The sequence below is a fragment of the Periplaneta americana genome, chromosome 7 (genome assembly GCF_040183065.1).
Source record: "Periplaneta americana isolate PAMFEO1 chromosome 7, P.americana_PAMFEO1_priV1, whole genome shotgun sequence".
In the NCBI taxonomy this organism is placed as follows: Eukaryota; Metazoa; Arthropoda; class Insecta; order Blattodea; family Blattidae; genus Periplaneta; species Periplaneta americana.
Window position 1 is genome coordinate 119,933,931 of NC_091123.1, and position 22,218 is coordinate 119,956,148.

Below are 22,218 nucleotides of genomic sequence, written 5' to 3' on the forward strand. Positions count from 1 at the left end.
GATCTGCGTGGAGAATTCACATGTCACAAGCGACGAAAGAACAGTTGGAGAAGGTTGGAGGTTACCAGTTGGAGTGCCGTGGAGAAATTGACGTCAAGGGTAAAGGAAAGATGCACACATACTGGCTTCTGGGTAAATCCGGCTTCGACAAGCAGCTGCCCACTCCTCCACCAATAGAGTAAGTACAGAGAAATTCATTTTTATGTTCTCTTTTCAACTATGTTTCCAAGTGATTCTTCTTCATTCAGATAAGCAGAAATTTTACTTGTATTCCTGTAAGCTCGGACTTCATGATGTAATGGCTACCAATTCATATTAATGTTTTAACACAGCCACTGCGAGCTTACACTCCATAGAGAGCCTACAGCCTTTTCCCTCCATTACCCCTTCTACCACCCTCTCAAACTCACCCCGCTACGTGTACTCTCTCCATGACATTACAGAGCTTTGAAACAATCAGTAGTGCAGTATGTGTGATTAGCGAGTATAACGAAGAAAAAAGAAAAAAAGAAGATAATTTCCTAGAAGACGGGCAAAATCCAACATGGCTGACGAAAACTACCAAAATCGTTCTGCCAATTATGAAGTTCAAATGCCACCAAACATCACATATTCAAAGATGTAAAATCAAACATATATTCGTATTTTTAAAGACGAACAAGCCCTCCAAAAAATGAAAATATGTTTAATTTATCACCTTTGATTTTTTTTTTATGTTTGGTGGCATTCGAACTTCATAGTTGGCAGCACTTTTCTGGAAGTTTTCGTCCACACTTTTCCCCCCAAAAATCACTAAAACACAAAACAAAACATAATAATTTTTCACCTTATCAAACAAAATTCAATTCTCATTGACGTATTCAACGACAACCACTTCACTTCCAGTACATGACACAGGCTTTAAGACAATCTAAAACTTAAACCATGCAGGCAAAAGAAGACCTAAACCAACACTTTGTCGTACAGTCAACTATGCATAATTAAGTCATGTATTTACACAAAATTAAATTCTCTTCGAACACTTATTACACCTTAACTTATACAGAAAATTCAGTAAATAATTCCTTGAAAGCAGATAAACACAGTTTTCTCCTCATCAATCAACACAATTCTTATTCACTAGCGAAAGAACTAAACCAAAATCAACACAAAATTTAATACTCTGTTCTATGTTCACACATTTTTCACAAATATCATAAAATGAAAAACTTTCAATAACTTTAGCCATCAGACACAATATAACACCACTCACGTCAAACAACCAAGAACAACTAACAACGTCATTATCCATTCAAAATTAAAGAAAATTCTAGAACAAATGACAACTATAACCAATTAAATTGAAAGAAAATCGCAGCGACACCTAGTATAAAAAACAGAGAACTAACATATAAAAGTAACCAACAAATCACTAAAATTTAACTCTAAAATAAAAAGTTCGTAATACGACATTCAACCAAGTGCCTGTCTTCTATGAAATTACCAAAATGAATACTATTTCCGTGAGGAATGGAAATTAGATTATTTTATGAAAATGAAAAATCGTTTTCTTTTTTATGTTCTGTACCAAATCGCTTTATTTCACGTTTTAACATCAGGCGGCACTTTAATAGGAAGCATGCCAAGGAATGTTGAAAAATTAACATTTCATGTACCGGTATTGTTTTTGAAATTGCATTTTTGCTTAAGTATTGTAACTGTAATAAAAAAAATTGTAATCACTTAATTAACTTATCAGTTAATATTTGACTACGTCAAGTGTCCGTTTACTGATAATTTTAGTGAGTAGCGTAATGTAACTGTGCATGACTGTGCACCAACATCAAAGTTTGTCATCTGTTATAGAGGAAGAGAGGAAGAAGTTGTTAGAACATCTAAAAACACACAAAAAAAAACACACAGAAAAATCTTATATGGTAATGAACAGGCTAGATTTCGTGCCAGCTACCGCATTTTCTAATATATTGCGTAAAAAATGGAGCCATTCAGAATGGGAATATCATAAACTGTTTAATTTTACTTGCAGAAGATGTTTTCCCTTAACGTAATCGAACATTTTAAGCGCATCAGCCTGTCTCCTCACACAGTCACTGAAAATAAGTGATATTTTTTAAACTGTTTTACATATTGCAGCAAAATTTGAACTATTATGGTGTAACTTAGCCTCAGTTCTCACTGATGGGACATCCACAATGACAGCAAAGGAGAATGGTTTTGCTGCACTATTGAAAAATAATTTTAATGAAACAGGCGTGGATGCAAATGAATTCATATCCATACATTGTGTGGTACACCGGGAGAATCTATGTCCAGCGTCTGCAAATATATAAATGGTACGGACATAACTGTGAAGAGAGTCATTTCCACCAAGCAAAATCCGCCACTGCGGCAAACTGCGAGTGTCCTGTAATTCAAGCGGCCGTTCATTGACTTCGCGTTGTTTACATTAATAAAAAGTGAAATGCGGTTGCCACTGCGTTTATTCTTTAATGTCAATCCTCTACACCTGTTTTAACTCGATATTTCTCACAATTGAACTGTTAATGAGTTCATATCGAAACCACATCTCAAAAGAGTACAAGAACTCTTGTAATTCCATGAAACATTCATGCAATTGGAGATTGTTATTATGAGAATGGTTAAGGGGACCGGGAAGTGATTAGAGGTAAAAAAAAATCCGATTTCTTATTTTGTGTTTCAGAAAAGTACAAAACTTGCTCTTTAAAACAGTAGATATTGCGGGAATAATCCTGCAGATAAGCCTTTTAAATGACCTCTTTAAATTTGGCGGCGTATGTAATTCATATTTTTAACGCAGTTTTCCATACGTTGATATTTTTCAAACTTAAGTGAATTTTTCTGTGAAACTACTGAATGTATTTACATGAAATTTTTACAGTGTTTTATGCAGCCTGTCTTCTACAAAGTAGACCTATAGGTTTGTGAATATCACACACATAACATGAGGGAAAAATATATGTATATACATTGAAAAAATAGAAATAATTCTTAATCAAAGTTCAATATTTTTTCTATTTGACTAAGGGTAAAATATTTAAGTAAATTTTGCTTCAGAATTTACAATATATATTACTTGACAACTTAAAAAAACACGAGGTATATGAGTCAAGATTGTAGTAGGTAATGTGCACCTGAAAAATGAGGTACAGTTAGCAAAGTGGAAAACAGGTTATCAATTAGAGCCTTTCTTTTGCACTTGGATACTAAACTAATAAGTTGATTTTTATACTACTGGATTCAGAATGATTTATTGTATAACCATGGACAAACTTTATTCCACCCTGAACACTAAAAGCCTAGAAATACTGAACTAAACTTTGTACTGAAATTCTTTAATCGCACAGGCATCACTATCCACTACCCTTAATATTGTAAGAATGTTTGGGAGTTGAAACAAAATGACGATATTTCTTTTCATTTCTGCCTTTATACTCCCCACATTAAAATTTAACAAGGCGTAGAATTATCGAGTCTCGAGACAACGATACAATTTTATTGGTTGTCAAAACGACTCATACATCAGTATGAGTTGTTTGAAATTGTAATGAATTGGATTAATTTGAAAATTAAATACGAATATCACATTTATAACTATATTACATTAAGCAAATCAAGATTTCAGGTATAACTCCCTGTAAAGTTGATTTGAATAATTTCGAGGGAAAAATTGTTCCGGGGCCGGGCATCGAACCCGGGATCTTTGGTTTAACGTACCAACGCTCTACCAACTGAGCTACCCGGGAACTCTACCCGACACCGATCCAATTTTTTCCCCTCTATATCCACAGACCTCAAAGTGGGCTGACAACCGTCAAGCAACCAACTTCAATTGCACACTAACTCCATGTGACTTAAATTGTGGTTTTCTGTTAACGAACAGTGACGTGTATTATGCAAATCAAGATTTCAGGTATAACTCCCTGTAAAGTTGATTTGAATAATTTCGAGGGAAAAATTGTTCCGGGCATCGAACCCGGGACCTATGGTTTAACGTACCAACGCTCTACCAACTGAGCTACCCGGGAACTCTACCCGACACCGATCCAATTTTTCCCCTCTATATCCAAAGACCTCAAAGTGGGCTGACAACCGTCAAGCAACCAACTTCGAGTGCACACTAACTCTGTATGACTTAAATTGTGGTTTTCTGTTAACGAACAGTGACGTGTATTATGCAAATCAAGATTTGAGGTATAACTCCCTGTAAAGTTGATTTGAATAATTTCGAGTCCTGGCCCGGGAACAATTTTTCCCTCGAAATTATTTATATTACATTAACTTTTCCAGCCTTTATACTTCCCACATTTATTAATCGCCCCATTTGTGTACGAATAATAGTGAAATCATTATGACCTTACATTAATTTGTTTCCCCTAGGATGACCAGCCACCCTCTTTTGTCCGGACATGTCCTCCTTTTCGTGACTTGTATGCTTGATATTTTGAAGTTACCTGATTTTACGCCTTTTTCAAATTATTTTCCTGTAGATGGCAGAAACCCATGTATGGTGGGTCCCTATCACCACGGCATGGCGCGTCCTCAGGTTGCGGATAGAGGAGACGGCCTCCAGATATGGAGGGTAGCTGCGAATATATTGAATAAGCAGTCGTGGACAGCCGATAAGGGGTGGTCCTCCAGCTTGGGGGTTGGGCGAAGGGCTAACAACCCATCACCGTAAAAAACAGCTTGTTACGAATTCCTACAGTAAGCCTCGGAATAGGACTGATTCTCTGACACGACCACAGCAAAGGAATAAGGTTTTGAGATTTGGCACTTGGAACGTAACTAGTCTTTATAGAACAGGAGGGGTAACATTAGTAGCAAAAGAACTAGCTAGATATAGAATAGACTTTGTGGGAGTACAAGAGGTTAGGTTAGATGGGAATGGCATATCACAAATAGGAGATTACTTGTTGTATTATGGGGAAGGAAACAATAATCACCAATTAGGAACAGGATTCTTTGTACATAAAAGAATAAAATCAGCAGTAAAAAAGGTCGAATTTATCAGTGACAGGTTATCATATTTAGTACTTAAGGGTAGATGGTGCGACATCATAGTTATAAATGCTCACGCCCCTACAGAAGAGAAAGACGACTATATAAAGGATAGCTTCTATGAGGAATTGGAACATACTTTTGATCAGTTCCCTAGATATCATATGAAAATTTTATTGGGGGATTTCAACGCTAAAGTAGGACGGGAGGATATTTTTAGACCAACTATTGGAAAAGAGAGCCTACACGCAATTAGTAGTGACAATGGAGTTAGATTAGTCAACTTTGCCACATCGAAAAATTTAATTGTCAAAAGTACAACATTCCCCCATAAGGATATACATAAATATACTTGGACTTCTCCAGATGGATTGACACACAACCAAATAGATCACATCTTGATAGATAAACGGAGACATACTAGTATAGTAGATATTCGAACTTTCAGAGGTGCAGACTGTAATTCTGACCATTATTTGGTGATTGGAGAATTAAGAGAAAGATTATCAGTAGCCAAGCGAGTAGAGCAACAAGTTAATATTACTAAATTCAATATTTTGAAATTAAAGGACGAGGAAGCTAAGCAAAATTATCAGGTCGAAATTTCGAATAGGTTTGCCACTTTAGAAAGTTCCGACGAAGTTGAGAAAGAATTAGATGTTAATAGCGTGTGGGAAAATATCAGAGATAGTATCAAAATTGCAGCTGAGCAGAGCATAGGTTATTATGAAACTAAGAAAAAGAAACCGTGGTTTGATGAAGATTGTTGCATGGTAGTAGAAAGAAGGAAACAGGCAAAATTGAAATTCTTACAGGATCCAGTTGAGGAGAATAGAGATAATTATTTCAATGAAAGACGGGAAGCAAGTCGTACACTTAGGAATAAAAAGAGAGGTTACTTGAAGGAAAAACTGAATGAGGTAGAAACAAATAGTAAGAATAAAAACATTCGAGATTTATATAAGGGTATAAAGGAATTTAAGAACGGATATCAGTCAAGGGTAAACGTGATCAAGGATGAGAATGGTGACTTGCTTGCAGACTCTTCATCAATCCTAAACAGATGGAAAAACTATTTTGCGCAACTACTAAATGTACATAGGCCAAATAGAAATGATCGGGACGATATTGAAATACACACTGCTGAGCCATTTATACCCGAACCCACGATTTCAGAAGTCGAAATTGCGATAGAAAATCTGAAAAAGTACAAGTCTCCAGGTATCGATCAAATTCCAGCAGAATTAATACAAGAGGGTGGAAGTGCATTATATAGCGAAATTTATAAACTTGTACTTGCTATTTGGGAAAAGGAAATTGTACCAGAACAATGGAAGGAGTCCATAATTGTACCTATTTTTAAAAAGGGGGACAAAACCAACTGTGGTAACTTTCGAGGAATATCACTTTTGTTGACGTCGTACAAAATTTTGTCCAATATTCTTTTGAGGAGATTAACTCCGTACGTAGATGAAATTATTGGGGATCATCAGTGCGGTTTTCGGCGTAATAGATCGACTATTGATCAGATTTTTTGTATTCGGCAGATAATGGAGAAAAAATGGGAGTATAAGGGTACAGTACATCAGTTATTCATAGATTTCAAAAAGGCATATGACTCGGTTAAGAGGGAAGTATTATATGATATTCTTATTGAATTTGGTATTCCCAAGAAACTAGTTCGATTAATTAAAATGTGTCTCAGTGAAACATACAGCAGAGTCCGTATAGGTCAGTTTCTATCTGATCCTTTTCCAATTCACTGCGGGCTAAAGCAGGGAGATGCACTATCACCTTTACTTTTTAACTTCGCTTTAGAATATGCCATTAGGAAAGTTCAGGATAACAGGCAGGGTTTGGAATTGAACGGGCTACATCAGCTTCTTGTCTATGCAGATGACGTGAATATGTTAGGAGAATATACACAAACGATTAGGGAAAACACGGAAATTTTACTTGAAGCAAGTAAAGCGATCGGTTTGGAAGTAAATCCCGAAAAGACAAAGTATATGATTATGTCTCGTGACGGGAATATTGTACGAAATGGAAATATAAATATTGGAGATTTATCCTTCGAAGAGGTGGAAAAATTCAAATATCTTGGAGCAACAGTAACAAATGTAAATGACACTCGGGAGGAAATTAAACGCAGAATAAATATGGGAAATGCGTGTTATTATTCGGTTGAGAAGCTCTTATCATCCAGTCTGCTGTCCAAAAATCTGAAAGTTAGAATTTATAAAACAGTTATATTACCGGTTCTTCTATATGGCTGTGAAACTTGGACTCTCACTCTGAGAGAGGAATATAGGTTAAGGGTGTTTGAGAATAAGGTGCTTAGGAAAATATTTGGGGCTAAGCGGGATGAAGTTACAGGAGAATGGAGAAAGTTACACAACACAGAACTGCACGCATTGTATTCTTCACCTGACATAATTAGGAACTTGAAATCCAGACGTTTGAGATGGGCAGGGCATGTAGCACGTATGGGCGAATTCCGAAATGCATATAGAGTGTTAGTTGGGAGACCGGAGGGAAAAAGACCTTTAGGGAGGCCGAGACGTAGATGGGAGGATAATATTAAAATGGATTTGAGGGAGGTGGGGTATGATGATAGAGACTGGCTTAATCTTGCACAGGATAGGGACCGATGGCGGGCTTATGTGAGGGCGGCAATGAACCTTCGGGTTCCTTAAAAGCCATTTGTAAGTAAGTAAGTAAGATGGCAGAAACATCGACGGAATATAGGCCTACCGGTACTCTTTAATAATTTATTATAGTTCCCTTGACTTTGATATGTAGCTAACTGTAAAATCATTATTATTAAGTTTTCGCATAATTCTTTTGTAAAAAAATAGATGTTAACATACTTTTAAATATTATATAATCCTACATCTGTACTGTAAATATTTTGTAATAAAATAGATATTGGCGTAACTTAAATATAATAAAGGCCTAAGCCTAAATCTAAGTAGCCACTTGCGTAGCTCAATCGGCTAAGGCTCCGATTCGGAGCAGCGCTCGGACGCGGGTTCGATCCCCGCTTGGATTGATTACTTGTTTGGGTTTTTCCGAAGTTTTCTCAACCATAAGGCGAATGTCAGGTAATCTATGGCGAATTCTCCACCTCATCTCGCTATCACCAATCCTATCGACGCTAAATAACCTAGTAGTTGATAGAGCATTATTAAATAACCAAATTTAAAAAAAGATAAATGTAAGTACATAATATTTTCTGCCCTCTTTTTTCGAACAATGTTCTATTTTCTGAAGCTTTGTGTCCTCTTTTTTATCGATGTGAATCTGGTCACCCTAGTTTCCCCTTTAGATTAAAGTCACGGCTAGCTGGGTTCGAAACTATTTTCTTTTAAACACATCATAAATTCAGTCATCCATGGCCTACTGTAATTTATTAATGACGCCACTATATTAGCAGAAAGTGTCATAGATTTCCGTAGGTTTCCTTTAAGTGCGGTCAAGTGCACAATGCCTGTATATTTCTCACAAAATATTGTACCACGCTTGCCACATAATTCCAGCTGTCTGCGCGTTAATGGAATAGATCAAAAGTTATAAACTGAATTTTTCTGTGAAAACTTTAAATTTATGCAGACCAGACCTGGACATAAATAGGAAAGGGGAAGGAAAAGAAATACCCCCGCTAATATCCTTTTTGCTTACTGCGCTTTATGAATAACAAAGTCAGGCAGTGTGCATCAGTGGTAGACTTCAGGCGACCAACGAGAGTCGAAAGCTATTATGCCTGCCTTTTACAATCCGTCACTCAGCAATGCTTGCTTACCTATGTACTCGTATCGGTTCTAAACATAACTGTCTGCCGGAGACGTTGGAAAGGAAGTTAAAGGGATAGTCTGCAGTACGGTAACTCAATCGAGTTATTAACGCCAAGGCCTGATGTAGACGAAAGAAGAAAATGCATTTTAAGAAATACTTTTCACCATAAATTATTTGAAATCCTGGTAGAACGAAAAAAAAATTCCGAATCGCTAATTCTCTAATTCTGAAGTGCGAATAACGTTGTCTGTGAATCACTACCATGCCCCATGACATGCTGAGCGAGGTACCGTAGCCAACGCGCTATCCTGAGAGCTACTCAGTTTTTAATGATATTTTGTTCAAGCTTAAAATTCGTACTATTACAGTTAGTACGGATAGATAATTGTTTATCTTTATCTGGTTGTATCCTTTTATTAAAATAAAAGGCTTATACACTTTACGATACAAGTATTAAAAATGGAATTTTTATTTCACGAAAAGGAATCTGCAAATTGTGTCCACAAACGAGTGAAGCAAAAAAATAAAATAAAATAATTTTTAACATGTGCGTCGTACATTAATTTTTAGATAGCCGTTAATCCGTACTGGTTTAGAGACAATTCCCCGACTTCTCCATTTCTGTATTTCTTCCCATTGTGATAGCGAAACTTTATTACCTTAAATGTAGGCGGAAGTATAGCTCAGTGGTAGAACATTCGACTGCAGATATAGAGTTTCTCTTTCAAAGTCGGGTGCCCATTATTTTTATAATTACAAATTAATTCATAAGTGAAGCAATGTATTTAATTTATGTGCTTCCGTATCAAAAAAGCTGTCATTTTTTAAAGTAAGCATTCCATTGTTTAAGCGACTTTATTGATCGGTTGCTGTTGCTGCCGTATGGCGAGTGGTGGAAATAATTGACACTCGGCACAAACAGTTAAAGTCAGAGTAAAAATACTTTTCGCACTTGTGTTAAAAGTGCTTTTCGCACTCTAACGTGGAGGCCTAAGAGTTAATTTATAACACCTTGTCTAACGTTTTGGGAATGGCTATATAAAAATGTATTTTTTTAGACGTGGATATAGCAAATTGAAAGCATTGTCACATAAACATCGATTTTAGTTTTTATTTTAAAGAAATCTTGTAATAAAGTAATGACGGTAAGAGGCATGGAAATTTTATTTTATTATTTACGTCACTATTCTAATTCAAAACGACGACCATAGAAACTTAATAATAATAATAATAATAATAATAATAATAATAATAATAATAATAATAATAATAATAATAATAATAATATACTATTTTACATGTCCTTGTTCAGAAGACAATAAAATATTGTATCTAGGTAGGCTGTATGTTATGATGTGAGGAAACTTTTGACATGTTTTGTATGATGTTACGTTTGAGTATAGCAGCGATTATGGACTTTGAGATTAACCTTCTATTACGAATGCAATACTTTAGTTTTAATTAAACTTGGTAGACAGGCTATGTGACAATGTTGTTACGTTATTTAATGTTTTATCGTCTGATATATATTTTTGTGTCTACGATGCGACAGTCTCATAATTTTACTTCTGTTATGATAGAGATACACAAAATTGCTAAACAAAAATTTTTAGCATATAAATAAAGAGTTGCATGCCGCAGCAGCATACCTTATGCATCATGCCTTGGACTAGCTTTAGGAATGTTTGCTGGTTCTGGTCTTAATGGGTGAAAAAGTTCCTTCATGAAATTTTGGCCAGTGTATGGAACCGTCACCCAAAAACGTGGTGAATTTTGGGAACTATAATGAGTAGTGAAATCCAGTTCCATAAGCCTCCGTTGGAGGGAAAAATCATTGTACTGGCTACACGTTACCTCCGTAATGATTGACTGGACGATTTTCTCTGCTGAGGCATTTGAACGTGAGGCCAGTTGTCGGCTGGTAGACCACGACCCTTCATGGGCTATCGCGTCACGGATTTAATTTTATATCAATAATTAAAACACTGAATAACTGAATTTAAGTCGCACAGAGTTTGTGTGCACTCAATGTTGGTTGCTTGATGGTTGTCAGCCCACTTTGAGGTCTGTGGATATAGAGGGAAAAATTGGGTCGGTGTCTGGTAGAGTTCCTGGGTAGCTCAGTTGCAGAGCGTTGGTACGTTTAACCAAAGGTCCCGGGTTCGATACCCGGTCCCGGAACAATTTTTCCCTCGAAATTATTCAAATCAACTTTACAGGGAGTTATACCTGAAAGCTCGATTTGCACTGAATAACTTAGTTTGGACTTTTAGCTACCGTAAAAGAAACTTTTAGCTGCACTTTCATTGTTTTCTGGAGATGGGGTAAAAGAATGTGTAGGTTTAACTTTCAAAATCTCCCTGTTGGTATCTAAAATTTTATTTTGCTATCACAAATCGCTTGTTTACTGCATAATATCCAGCGTGAACCCTAAGTAATGTCATTAATTTCAGGGGGTTATTCTTTGAAATATTTCAAACCGAAAAGTTAAACACAGTTTTCTTCGTTTTTGCTTCCTTTTCGAGATAAAAATTGTTTTATAGCGTATTTTTGGAAAGCCATTGATTTAATTCTCAATATTCTCAGTTAATTTAAGAGAGCGGTGTATTATGATGATAAATGAGCGAAAGAATTTTGGTTCTGTCCTTTAAATGTGCAGAAATTTGATCTGAATACATGTAACTTTTCGTTCTGAAAAGTGTATTGGGAATTGAATCAATGACTTTCCCAAAACATAATATGAAATGATTCATATAAAACTATTTTCTTCTCGAAAATCAAGCAGAAACGACCAAAATAGTATAAAATCATTTTCTTTTAAATATCTCAAAGAATAACTCCCTAAAATCAATGACATTACTTACGATTCAGCCTGTATATTGTTACATAATATGTTATTTAGTCTCTGTACATATTTTGAATAAAGAGTCAAATTTTCTCCACTATTTTATCATTAATATTAATTAATCATTTAGTTGTAATCAACGAAGAAAACTTTCAGCACTATGAGACGAAATAAATGGGTTGCTGTTTATTTTGAAGTATATATTGTTTTTACTGGGCCTTATACTACTATATTATACTGTAAATTAAGTGCTATATATGAAATGCCGCAATTATGTCAGCAATTTGTCTTACTGAATGTTTGTCTTCTATTTCTTTCAATCTGTCAGGGAAAGCCACGGGTAAGTTTTATTGCTGTGTTGTGCGTAACATTCTGCATGACAACTGCACGTCACATCCGCCTCATTAATTGCCGTCAGACCGTCATTCGCAGCACCTGCGTCGCGTCGAGTAGACGTGTCTGTTATGTAGTCAGCACCAGATAATCCGAGTCAATATCATTCAAGTGCTCAGAAACTGTTAATCTGCTTTTCCAAAAAAAAAAAAAAAAAAAAAAAAACAAAAGAATTTCTAATACATTACACGGCAAATAATTTTAGTTTTACATTCCTTTTCTCTTCTTGTTCCTGCTTTACCCTCTTTAACTTGTACTGCCGTAGTTTTTTTATCCTTCATCATTTCTTAGTTCTACTTCAATTACTTTTACATTTCTTCATGTAGTTTTACATTCTTCATTTTCTCTTCTTGTTCCTGCTTTACCTTCTTTACCTTATGCTACTTCTTCCTTTCATCCTTCATTATTACTTAGTTCTACTTCAATTACTTTTGCATCTCTTCATACAGTTTTACATTCTTCATTTTCTCTTCTTGTTCCTACTTTAACTTCTGCTACTTCGTCTTTTGATCCTTCATTATTCCTTCGTTCTACTGCAATTACTTTTACACCTCTTCATACAGGTTTACATTCTTCATTTTCTCTTCTTGTTCCTTCTTTACCTTGTGCTACTTCTTCTTTTCATCCTTCATTATTCCTTAGTTCTACTTTAATTACTTTTGCATCTCTTCATACAGTTTTACATTCTTCATTTTCTCTTCTTGTTCCTACTTTAACTTCTGCTACTTCTTCTTTTGATCCTTCATTATTCCTTCGTTCTACTGCAATTACTTTTACACCTCTTCATACAGGTCTACATTCTTCATTTTCTCTTCTTGTTCCTGCTTTACCTTCTTTACCTTGTGCTACTTCTTCTTTTCATCCTTCATTATTCCTTAGTTCTACTTCAATTACTTTTGCATCTCTTCATAGAGTTTTACATTCTTCATTTTCTCTTCTTGTTCCTGCTTTACCTTCTGCTATTACTTCTTTTGATCCTTCGTCATTCCTTAGTACTACTTCAATTACTTTTACACCTCTTCGTACAGTTTTACTTTCTTCATTTTCTCTTTCTGTTCCTGCTTTACCTTCTCTAACTTCTGCTGCTTCTTCGTTTGATCCTTCATCATTCCTTAGTTCTACTTCAATTACTTTTACACCTCTTCCTACAGTTTTACATTCTTCATTTTTTCTTTTTGTTCCTGCTTTACCTTCTGTAACTTCTGCTGCTTCTTCTTTTGATCCTTCATCATTCCTTAGTTCTACTTCAATTACTTTTACACCTCTTCATACAGTTTTACATTCTTCATTTTTTCTTTTTGTTCCTGATTTACCTTCTGTAACGTCTGCTGCTTCTTCTTTTGATCCTTCATCATTCCTTAGTTCAACTTCAATTACTTTTACACCTCTTCATACAGTTTTACTTTCTTAATTTTCTCTTTCTGTTCCTGCTTTACCTACTGTAACTTCTGCTGCTTCTTCGTTTGATCCTTCATCATTCCTTAGTTCTACTTCAATTACTTTTACACCTCTTCATACAGTTTTACATTCTTCATTCTTTCTTTTTGTTCCTGCTTTACCTTCTGTAACTTCTGCTGCTTCTTCTTTTGATCCTTCATCATTCCTTAGTTCTACTTCAATTACTTTTACACCTCTTCATACAGTTTTACTTTCTTCATTTTCTCTTTCTGTTCCTGCTTTACCTTCTGTAACTTTTGCTACTTGTTCTTTTGATCCTTCATCATTCCTTAGTTCTACTTCAATTACTTTTACACCTCTTCATCAGTGGCGTATACTGGTTAAAGGGTTTGGGCTACCGCTGACCCTATTATTACACAAAATATATCTAACAATTACTTTAATTTTAATTACTATGGTAAAACTAATAATACAAAATTATTACATTATGTTATATTATAAACTTTTTCTTTTGTAATTTCCTTGGGCTACCGCCGGTAGCCCGCAAAATACGCCCCTGCTCTTCATATAGTTTTACATTCTTCATTTTCTCTTCTTGTTCCTACTTTACTTTCTGCTATTTCTTCTTTTGATCCTTCATTATACCTTAGTTCCTCTTCCATTACTTTTACATTTCTTTTTATAGTGTTATCTTCTCAATTTTCTTCTTCTGCTACTTTCCCACTCATTTCTTTTTGTTTATCTGTCATTAATCATTACTTATGCTTCAATTACTTTTACATTTATTTACCTTCCCCATTCTCTTTTATTGTTTTTACTTTACCCTCTTTAACTTTAGCTACTTCTCCTCCTTCTATAATTTTGTTCTTTTTATCCTTCAGTATTTCTTAGCTCTACTTCAATTACTTTTATATCAGTTTAAATAGTTTTACCATCTCCATTTTGTCCTCTTGTTTATGATTTACCTTCTTTAATTTCTGTTACTTCTCGTCCTCTAATTTCTTTTCTTTATCCTTAATTTATTCTTTAGTTCTACTTCATTTTACTTTATTCGTTTTCTCGTCTTCTTTCTGTCTGAACTTCTGCTGCTTATCGTCCTCTAATTTCTTCTTTTTACTCCTTCATAATCCCTAGTTCTACTTCAATTAGTTCTACATAACTTTATATAGTTTCCCTTTTTCCAATTTATCTTCTTATTTATAGCCTATCTTGCCTTCTGAACTCCTGCTACATCTCCTCCTCTAATTTCTTATTTTTATCCTTCATAATCCCTAGTTCTACTTCAATTACTTTCACATCACTTTATACACTTTTACCGTCTCCATTTTCTCTTGTTTCTACCTTACCTCCTTAATTTCTGCTACTCCCTCCTCCTATAATTTCTTCTTTTCATCCTTCATTATTCTTAAGTTCTATTTCAGTTACATTTATATCATTTTATATAGTTTACCTTTTCCATTTTGTCTTGTTGTTTTTGGTTTACCTTCTTTAATTTCTGCTACTTTTCCTCGTCTAATTCCTTCTTTTTGTCCTTCGTTATTCTTTAGTTCTGTATCAATTACTTTTTACATCTCTTTATATAGTTTTACTTTCTTTATTTTTTCCTCTTGTTTCCATTTTATTTCCTTCGACTTCTGTTACTTCTCCTGTAATTTTTTTTTCGTCCTCCTTAGCTATTCCTTAGGTCTACTTAAATTAATTTTACATCACTGTTTATAATTTTATCTTCTCCATTTTCGCCACATACTTCAACTTTACCTTCTTCAACCTATTATTCTGCTTCTTCTGTCTTAAATTCTTCTTGTTAACCGCCATCGATATGTCCTGCTTTTCTTTCTCTCGTAACACTGAATTATTCATAATTTTCTTCAATGTAATACTTCTTCCTTTCTCATTTTCTCGCAATTCTCCTTGAATTCCTAATTTTCCTCATTTAATTACTTAAATTATTATTCTTCACTATCCTTTATTTCTCTTCCAGATCGTCTGCATCTAAGAGATAAATATTGATGCAAATTTGTTAAATATGAGTTTACATAAAGAAAACTGCTTCATATCCCACCTATATTCCTGTCCTACAATTAGACGATAACAATCCCGAAAGTGATCAAAATACTAAACATAAAAATATCCATGTTCATATTAGTGCACAGTTAAATTAAATGTTTGATCATTGCACCTAGATTCTGAACATTTATCAATTTCCAAGTATTTTTAAATTTTAAATTCACGTTTGCGCAAAATGTTCAACATAGTAATTTGTTTCTTGAAAAGCCTTCTCTTTTTTCTAATAACAAAGCGTCGGTCGGGTACATTTTTCTCAGGAATTACTGCAGCTATTCTTTTTGGAAATTTTTTCGCGATAACATACAAAGTATCTATACATTTAATATCATGAGATGTCAGAAGTAAACAAAAATTTTTATTTAATTCAAATATATGTTCAGAAATTTCTTACAGAGACTGAAATCTTATTATTGATGATTTTCTTATGCAAGTAGACCAATTTGTCTCGATATTGAAAGTTTGTCTCTTGAATATTTGAAAAATATTAGCCTGCATAGCGTGTTTTGGGAAAGCCATTGACTGAATTCCCAATTTGCTCAGTCAGTTTAAGAGAACAGTTTCTTATGATACTAAATGATTGAAGGATTTTTAGTTTTATCCTTTATATGACCAATATTTCAATACATATATAGAAATTTGTTTTAATCAACTTCGAAACAATTAAATATACGTGTCTCTATTATAACTTTGGCATAATATTCTTCGGTGTTTTGTGTGTGCATGTCCGAAATTTGTCAACGTTAAATATATTACCTATATACAATTAACATAAAATCTTTCCAATTATCATTTTAACAGCCAGACCCTTTTATTGTGAATGTCTTCGGAACAAATTTAAGCCACAAAACCATACATTATATATTTACGAGAAAACTCCAAGCGAAATGTACCAGTCAGCTGTTACTTGTCACACCAAGTGTTTTTGTGAAGAGATATAGTCCATCTCTTAGGGCAAATGTCTCGATTGAGACTTTAAATGTTTAGTGAGACCGGTAATGTCTCTGAAGGATGAAGTAGTTGCGTGTCTCAATACACAAGCTTAATTGTTGTACTTTTATGCATGATGTTATACATTTGTGTTGATACCTTATTTGCATGGCTATTTATTCCATTGTAGGCCTATATGCTATTTTTGACCTAATTGTATGTGGTGTAGTGTGTTCAACTTATCTTACAACGAACAATAGTTGCACAGTACAATTTGTAGCAGAGGATGTTGCAACTCTATGTTTGTTGTATGAATGTTTTATAGCATGAAAGTATATTGATGTCAATATAAACATGTTATGGGCTAATTTTGTGCCATCAGTCTATAGTAGTCTGGCAATAAATTTGTGTGCGTGTTTGTGTGTGTGCGTGCGTGTGTGTTTAAATGGCATTACATTAAATTTGTCTCTTAACACTGCTGAATAAATGTATGTTATTTAATTTAAATGTGTAAAATGGATTTCATTGAGCTAATCGAAGTGTGTGATCCCAAAACTCACTAAGTTCATTTGACAATTTTTATTATTTATACATATATATGATTTTTTATACCTCTATCACTATATTTTAAGCTTCTTTTCATCTGAAATTAAGCCAAACATTGTCTAAAAGGTTGTGTTTTTGTGTATGTCACTTGGAAACTCGCTCAGTCCGTAGACTAGTGGGTAAAAAAAAGTAGCCCAGTCCTTTCATAAAAATGGACTGAACGCATTTTGGGATCACATTCTTTAATTCGGACCTGTACCACTGTTAACAACATTTTTTGAAGAGTGTTTGAGAAAGTTGTGTATAATATATTATATCATTATTTAGATTCCAACAGTATGCTAGCTTTAGAAAACAAAATTCAGCAGAGAATGCAAGTTTAAGATGAGTGAATAAAGTAGCCATTGTTAGGATATGGCAGTTGTTAATATTCATTTGCTGTCTCATTTGCTATCTGTGTTGAATCGTTGCAAGATAAGATAGGTAATAATAGAGACAAGCAGTCTCTTCAAGTTCACAGCTTGGGAGAGGTGTTCGACATTCCTATACTAGAAACTTGTCTTCTGCATGTGTGTCTCGTTGAAGGTTGGACGAGAGGCTCATCAGTCTGAGCCGTGCCGGGTGTTCCGCGACGGCGGAGGCCCCTATGGAACTGGGAAAACTAGGAGGAACGACCATCATCGCTCAAGGCCGCTCCGAAGACAGCAGCTCTGGCGACGTGAGCCCCTCGTACGCACTGTCCACATCTGGAGGTCTCACCTCGCCAAGTTTCACTCCAGTGGCCGTCGCGGAAGCCAAGAAGTCTATCCACGCGAGCCCCGAGCAGGTGTCCTCGGCAGCATCCGCGCCCCGCAGCTCGGCTTCAGAGCAACCACCACTTAAACAGAATGCCGACTCCAACCAGAACCTGACTGCGGAGCCGAAAGGTGTGAAAGTGAGTGCTGCAATCCATAATGAAAAGTTGAACGCCAAAGAGGACGTCAAAATGAGCGACGATCAAAAATCAGAACAAAACGAGTTATCGCATGCAAAAGCCACAAGAAAAGACAGCGAGGTAGTGAACAAAGTATCAGATTTTAATGTTCAAGTGCAGGGTGGGGCATCTATTGTGAGAAATTCCGCAAGCGATCATCAAATGGCAGGTGGATCGGGAGTGTCTGCAACTGAAGTGGCCGCTGCACTTCTGGGAGTATCGACATCGACACAGTCCATAAACAATAACAACATTCCGTTTAGATCAAGCAGTAGGGACGCTCTGCACAATAGACACCGTCGAGGAATCGCGGCGCACGTTGACGAAGACGACCTGAGCACACCGTACAACCACTACCGATGCTTGTCGCCTAGTGAACAACACCTGAACCACCTGCACAATAACCATTACATAAAGCCGCATCACGGGACCGGAGGCTCCGGGGTATCTTCCAGCAGGTTCCTCAAGAGACAATTCAGCCTGGATCGCAGCGACGAACCCTCTATGAACAGTATCCTATCGAACGTGACGTCGGTGTCGACGATGACGCTGGACAGTGCGACGATGGGTACTCCGAGAGCATCTTCCACCGGCAGGCTTTTCAAGCAGAATTCTGCAGGAGCAGCACATGACTTAGAGAGAATCGAGGAAATTCCACTTGTAAATACTGCAGGAACATCCCCGCGATTAGGAAATCCTAAAAACACTGCGAACGCTAATTATTTAAGACATCGGTGTGAACTACCGCCATTTTCCTCATCCTCCATGTCTGTTTCTGTGGAATCCTTAAACTAGGTAATCCTGCAAGCTCCTACTTGTATTCTTAGCAATAGAGTAACTCCAGGGTTAGCCAACTGGCTCATACGAAAGAATTCATCCTTTGTGTAAGTTAAATTTGTATTAGCAACAGAGCAACTGCATTTTAAATCTGAATATAAACGCGAAAGAGATACCAGCGACGATGTTGGAAGGAGAAACCAGCAAGGGTCAAGGTTAGAAAGAAAAACTATTTACTTTTTTTGGGAATGCCATTTCATTACAAAATTTTTCCTCTAATTTTTAGTCTTCAAGTAATAGACTTCCTTTATTACTAAATCAAAACTCATTTATGAATTTTACTCCACATGTACCTAATATGAAATGGTCTGATATATAATTTATATTACTGACTAGCAGCTTTGGTAACACTAATTTGACGATGAAAAGTTAAAAGTATGATTTACAAGGATAGTTTACGGCCGTTACCTCTGTTATAATTATACCATTACTTCTTAATTATCTATTATTTTTTCAGACTTTATCAATAATTCAAACTAAATTTCGTGATCTGGAAAAAATGTAACAAAATTAAAAGCTTAGGCTCTGTATAATTAATTGAAATATATAAAATCAGTTGTAACTTACTGCGAATTTAATTAATTTAATTATTTAGCCACGTTAGGGTATGCATTATCATCATCTGTCCTGGATTCCTGATGAGAGAATTTGGCAATCCTGTCCACAAGTGGTCTCTCTATATGAAGATTATTTTATATGAATATATGAAGGGTTCAGAACCATAGTGGGCCAAGCGCCATTTACTAAAACCGTAGACAGCAAGGTTAAAATGAAGTTATTGCCATAATTTAATGGAAATATATAGCAAGTAATATAAAGTATACACATTAAAACTAAAATCAATCTTCACTTAACTTTAACTCTTGCTTTCTCCGTTTTTAATAAATGGCGCTTGGCCCACTATGGCTCTGAACCCTTCATATACTACTTCAAGTTAGTTAAACAGTTATTCGTTCTCTGACTTGATTTAATGTAAATTTCAATTCTCCCAGCTAAACTACTGTATTTTTGTCGAGTAAACAATCCATCGGGATTTCTAAGATTGAATATGTGAATCTTTAAAGAAGAAAGAACTAATAGAATTTGTAATATTATATTCAAGTTTGTGCAGTTTCTGTCAAGTAAAGACTGTATTGTAAGATATTTTAATGCTATAATTTTGCGTATTTATTAACTAATAATTTATTATAACTTATACCCATTTTATTTATTATTGATTTCTTTATAATTCACAATATTTAAATTATATTTCACTCTCATTTTGTCCAGGACAAAAGTATATGATAGCTGTTGGCTAACCCTGCCATAGCTCCGAAGATCCTCACTATGCTTTAACTTTATTACTTATATCGATAATTTTTGTTCTTTGTCGTATTGAAGTGGATCTCTATTTTCTCATTTGTAATCGATCTTCGACAACATTAGACGTGATTGAATGGGAATTGAAAGAGCTCTCACAACTATCAAAGACTTCTAACGGATTGTTAACATCATACCTTTAGTATCTATTTTCTACGACATATTTTCTGTCAAAAGTTGGTTAGTAAAGTCTTTTATAGTATAGTGTTTATATCTTGTTCAGCGGGAGAATGCGCTTCATAGATTAGTTACCACCGAGGATGCTTTTTTGTAATCCTTGCATTAAAGTGGAATGTCGACGAGAGTAGAATACGATTTATATGGTACGAAATACAGGGAGGAACTCGAAAGAGTAGACTTTTGGGGTTTATGAGACTTACAACTTGAGGTTTTAAAGAAATATAAAATCCTCTTAAAGCAACGTAGTTATGCCCACACCAAAGCTAAAATGCAGTCGTCATTTCTATGAAGTGAGATGTATAAGTTAGGTTAGAATTTCTCTTACGGATTAATATTTCAAAGAACTGATAGATGCGTAAAAGAGGATTTCAAGTATATGAAAATATAACTCGAAAAAAATAATATATAGTGTAATTTAAAATATGTGTGCTACTAAATACAAAATAATAATTATCAGATGGAAGGAGCCCCGACATCAGAGATACATATTTTCTTTTACATATTAAAATTACATGACGTGTAATATATCCCCATAAAATATCTGATTTTCATTAAGCATCTAAGTATTTATTAAACTTGCAATACTATTGAAATAAAATTTAGTTATATATGTTACGACCGAAGTCCGGAATGTAGTCACTTGTCAAATTAACGGACACTCCTAACTTTGGCCTCCAAAATCAACCAACGTCCAAAACATACAATAATATAATTTACCAATACTTCTATCTTCGAGTGACCCGTTTTAGGTATACATGCTTGTTTCCGTCTCTGATAACGAATTTGAATGACGTCATGTGCGTCAGGAGTCACACAACAGCTGAACTATGGCGAGAGGGACAGACCAGTAGTGAGTGATCTCATAGTCAGAGTGCACGGCGACTCACAGCAGAAATTCCCAAGAAAATCGTGCTTTTTTGGGAGGGTACATAACAACCCTTTCCGATGCCAAGTACTGTTAAGTGAAAATAAAAGAAGCCTGCAGTAAACGAGGTTTCGTTATTTAAAAAAAGCATCTTCTGTGTACTTAATAAGATTGGTAAAGCTCGAATGGAATTAATTTGTATCATCTCGTGGGGTGCGGCGACTTGTGACGAGGGATAGATTTGCTTGCTTTTTCCACCCTGGAATTAATTTCATCCGAGCTTTGCCAGTATTATTAGGTACACACAAGATGCCTCTCTTGGAAATAACGAAACCAAATATTTTGCAGGCTCCTATGATTTTCACGTAACTGTACTTGGCATCGGAAAGAGTTGTTATGTATCCCTCCCAAAAAGGCTTTAATTTCTTGGGCATTGCTACTGTAACATACCGTGCACTCTGATTATGAAATCACTCACTACTGGTCTGTCACCTGTCGCCGCAATTCAGCTGTCGGTGTGATTCCTGACGCACATGATGTCATTCAAATTCGTCATCAGAGAAACAACCTGTAATCATAAGATACTGGCTAAAGCAAGTAAATTTTACTTCACTTTTCTTTACTTTGCTTTACATTCATTCATTTATAGTTTTCTGCCCAAGGGCAGGACTTTCACTGTAATCCAAGCTTTCTTCAATTTTTCCTATTTTGTGCCTTCTACTTCGTCTCCGCATATGATCCATATATCTTAATGTCTTCTATCATCTGATATCTTCTTCTGCCCCGAACTCTTCTCCCGTTCACCATTACTTCCAGTGCAACATTCAGTAGGCAGTTTCTTCTCAGTCAGTGACCCAGCCAATTACTTTTCCTCTTCCTTATCAGTTTCAGCATCATTCTTTCTTCACCCACTCTTTCCGACACAGCTTCATTTTTTATTCTGCCTGTCCACTTCGCATGTTCCATTCTTCTCCATATCCACATTTCAAATGCCGCTTTGCATTATTTTCCGCG

The 22,218-nt window shown here is 35.4% G+C and overlaps 1 protein-coding gene across 1 annotated transcript in view; it reads left to right on the forward strand.

The window, feature by feature from the left end:
• The window catches only part of LOC138703394 (retinal guanylyl cyclase 2), a 1,174,702-nt gene extending 1,153,488 nt beyond the window's left edge, over positions 1-21,214 (forward strand). The window contains exons 21-22 of the mRNA XM_069831228.1: positions 1-178; positions 17,576-21,214. Coding sequence (XP_069687329.1) covers positions 1-178; positions 17,576-18,758 — 1,361 coding nt within the window. The 3' untranslated portion in view covers positions 18,759-21,214. The remainder of the gene's footprint in view (positions 179-17,575) is intronic.
• The last annotated feature ends 1,004 nt before the right edge of the window (positions 21,215-22,218 follow it).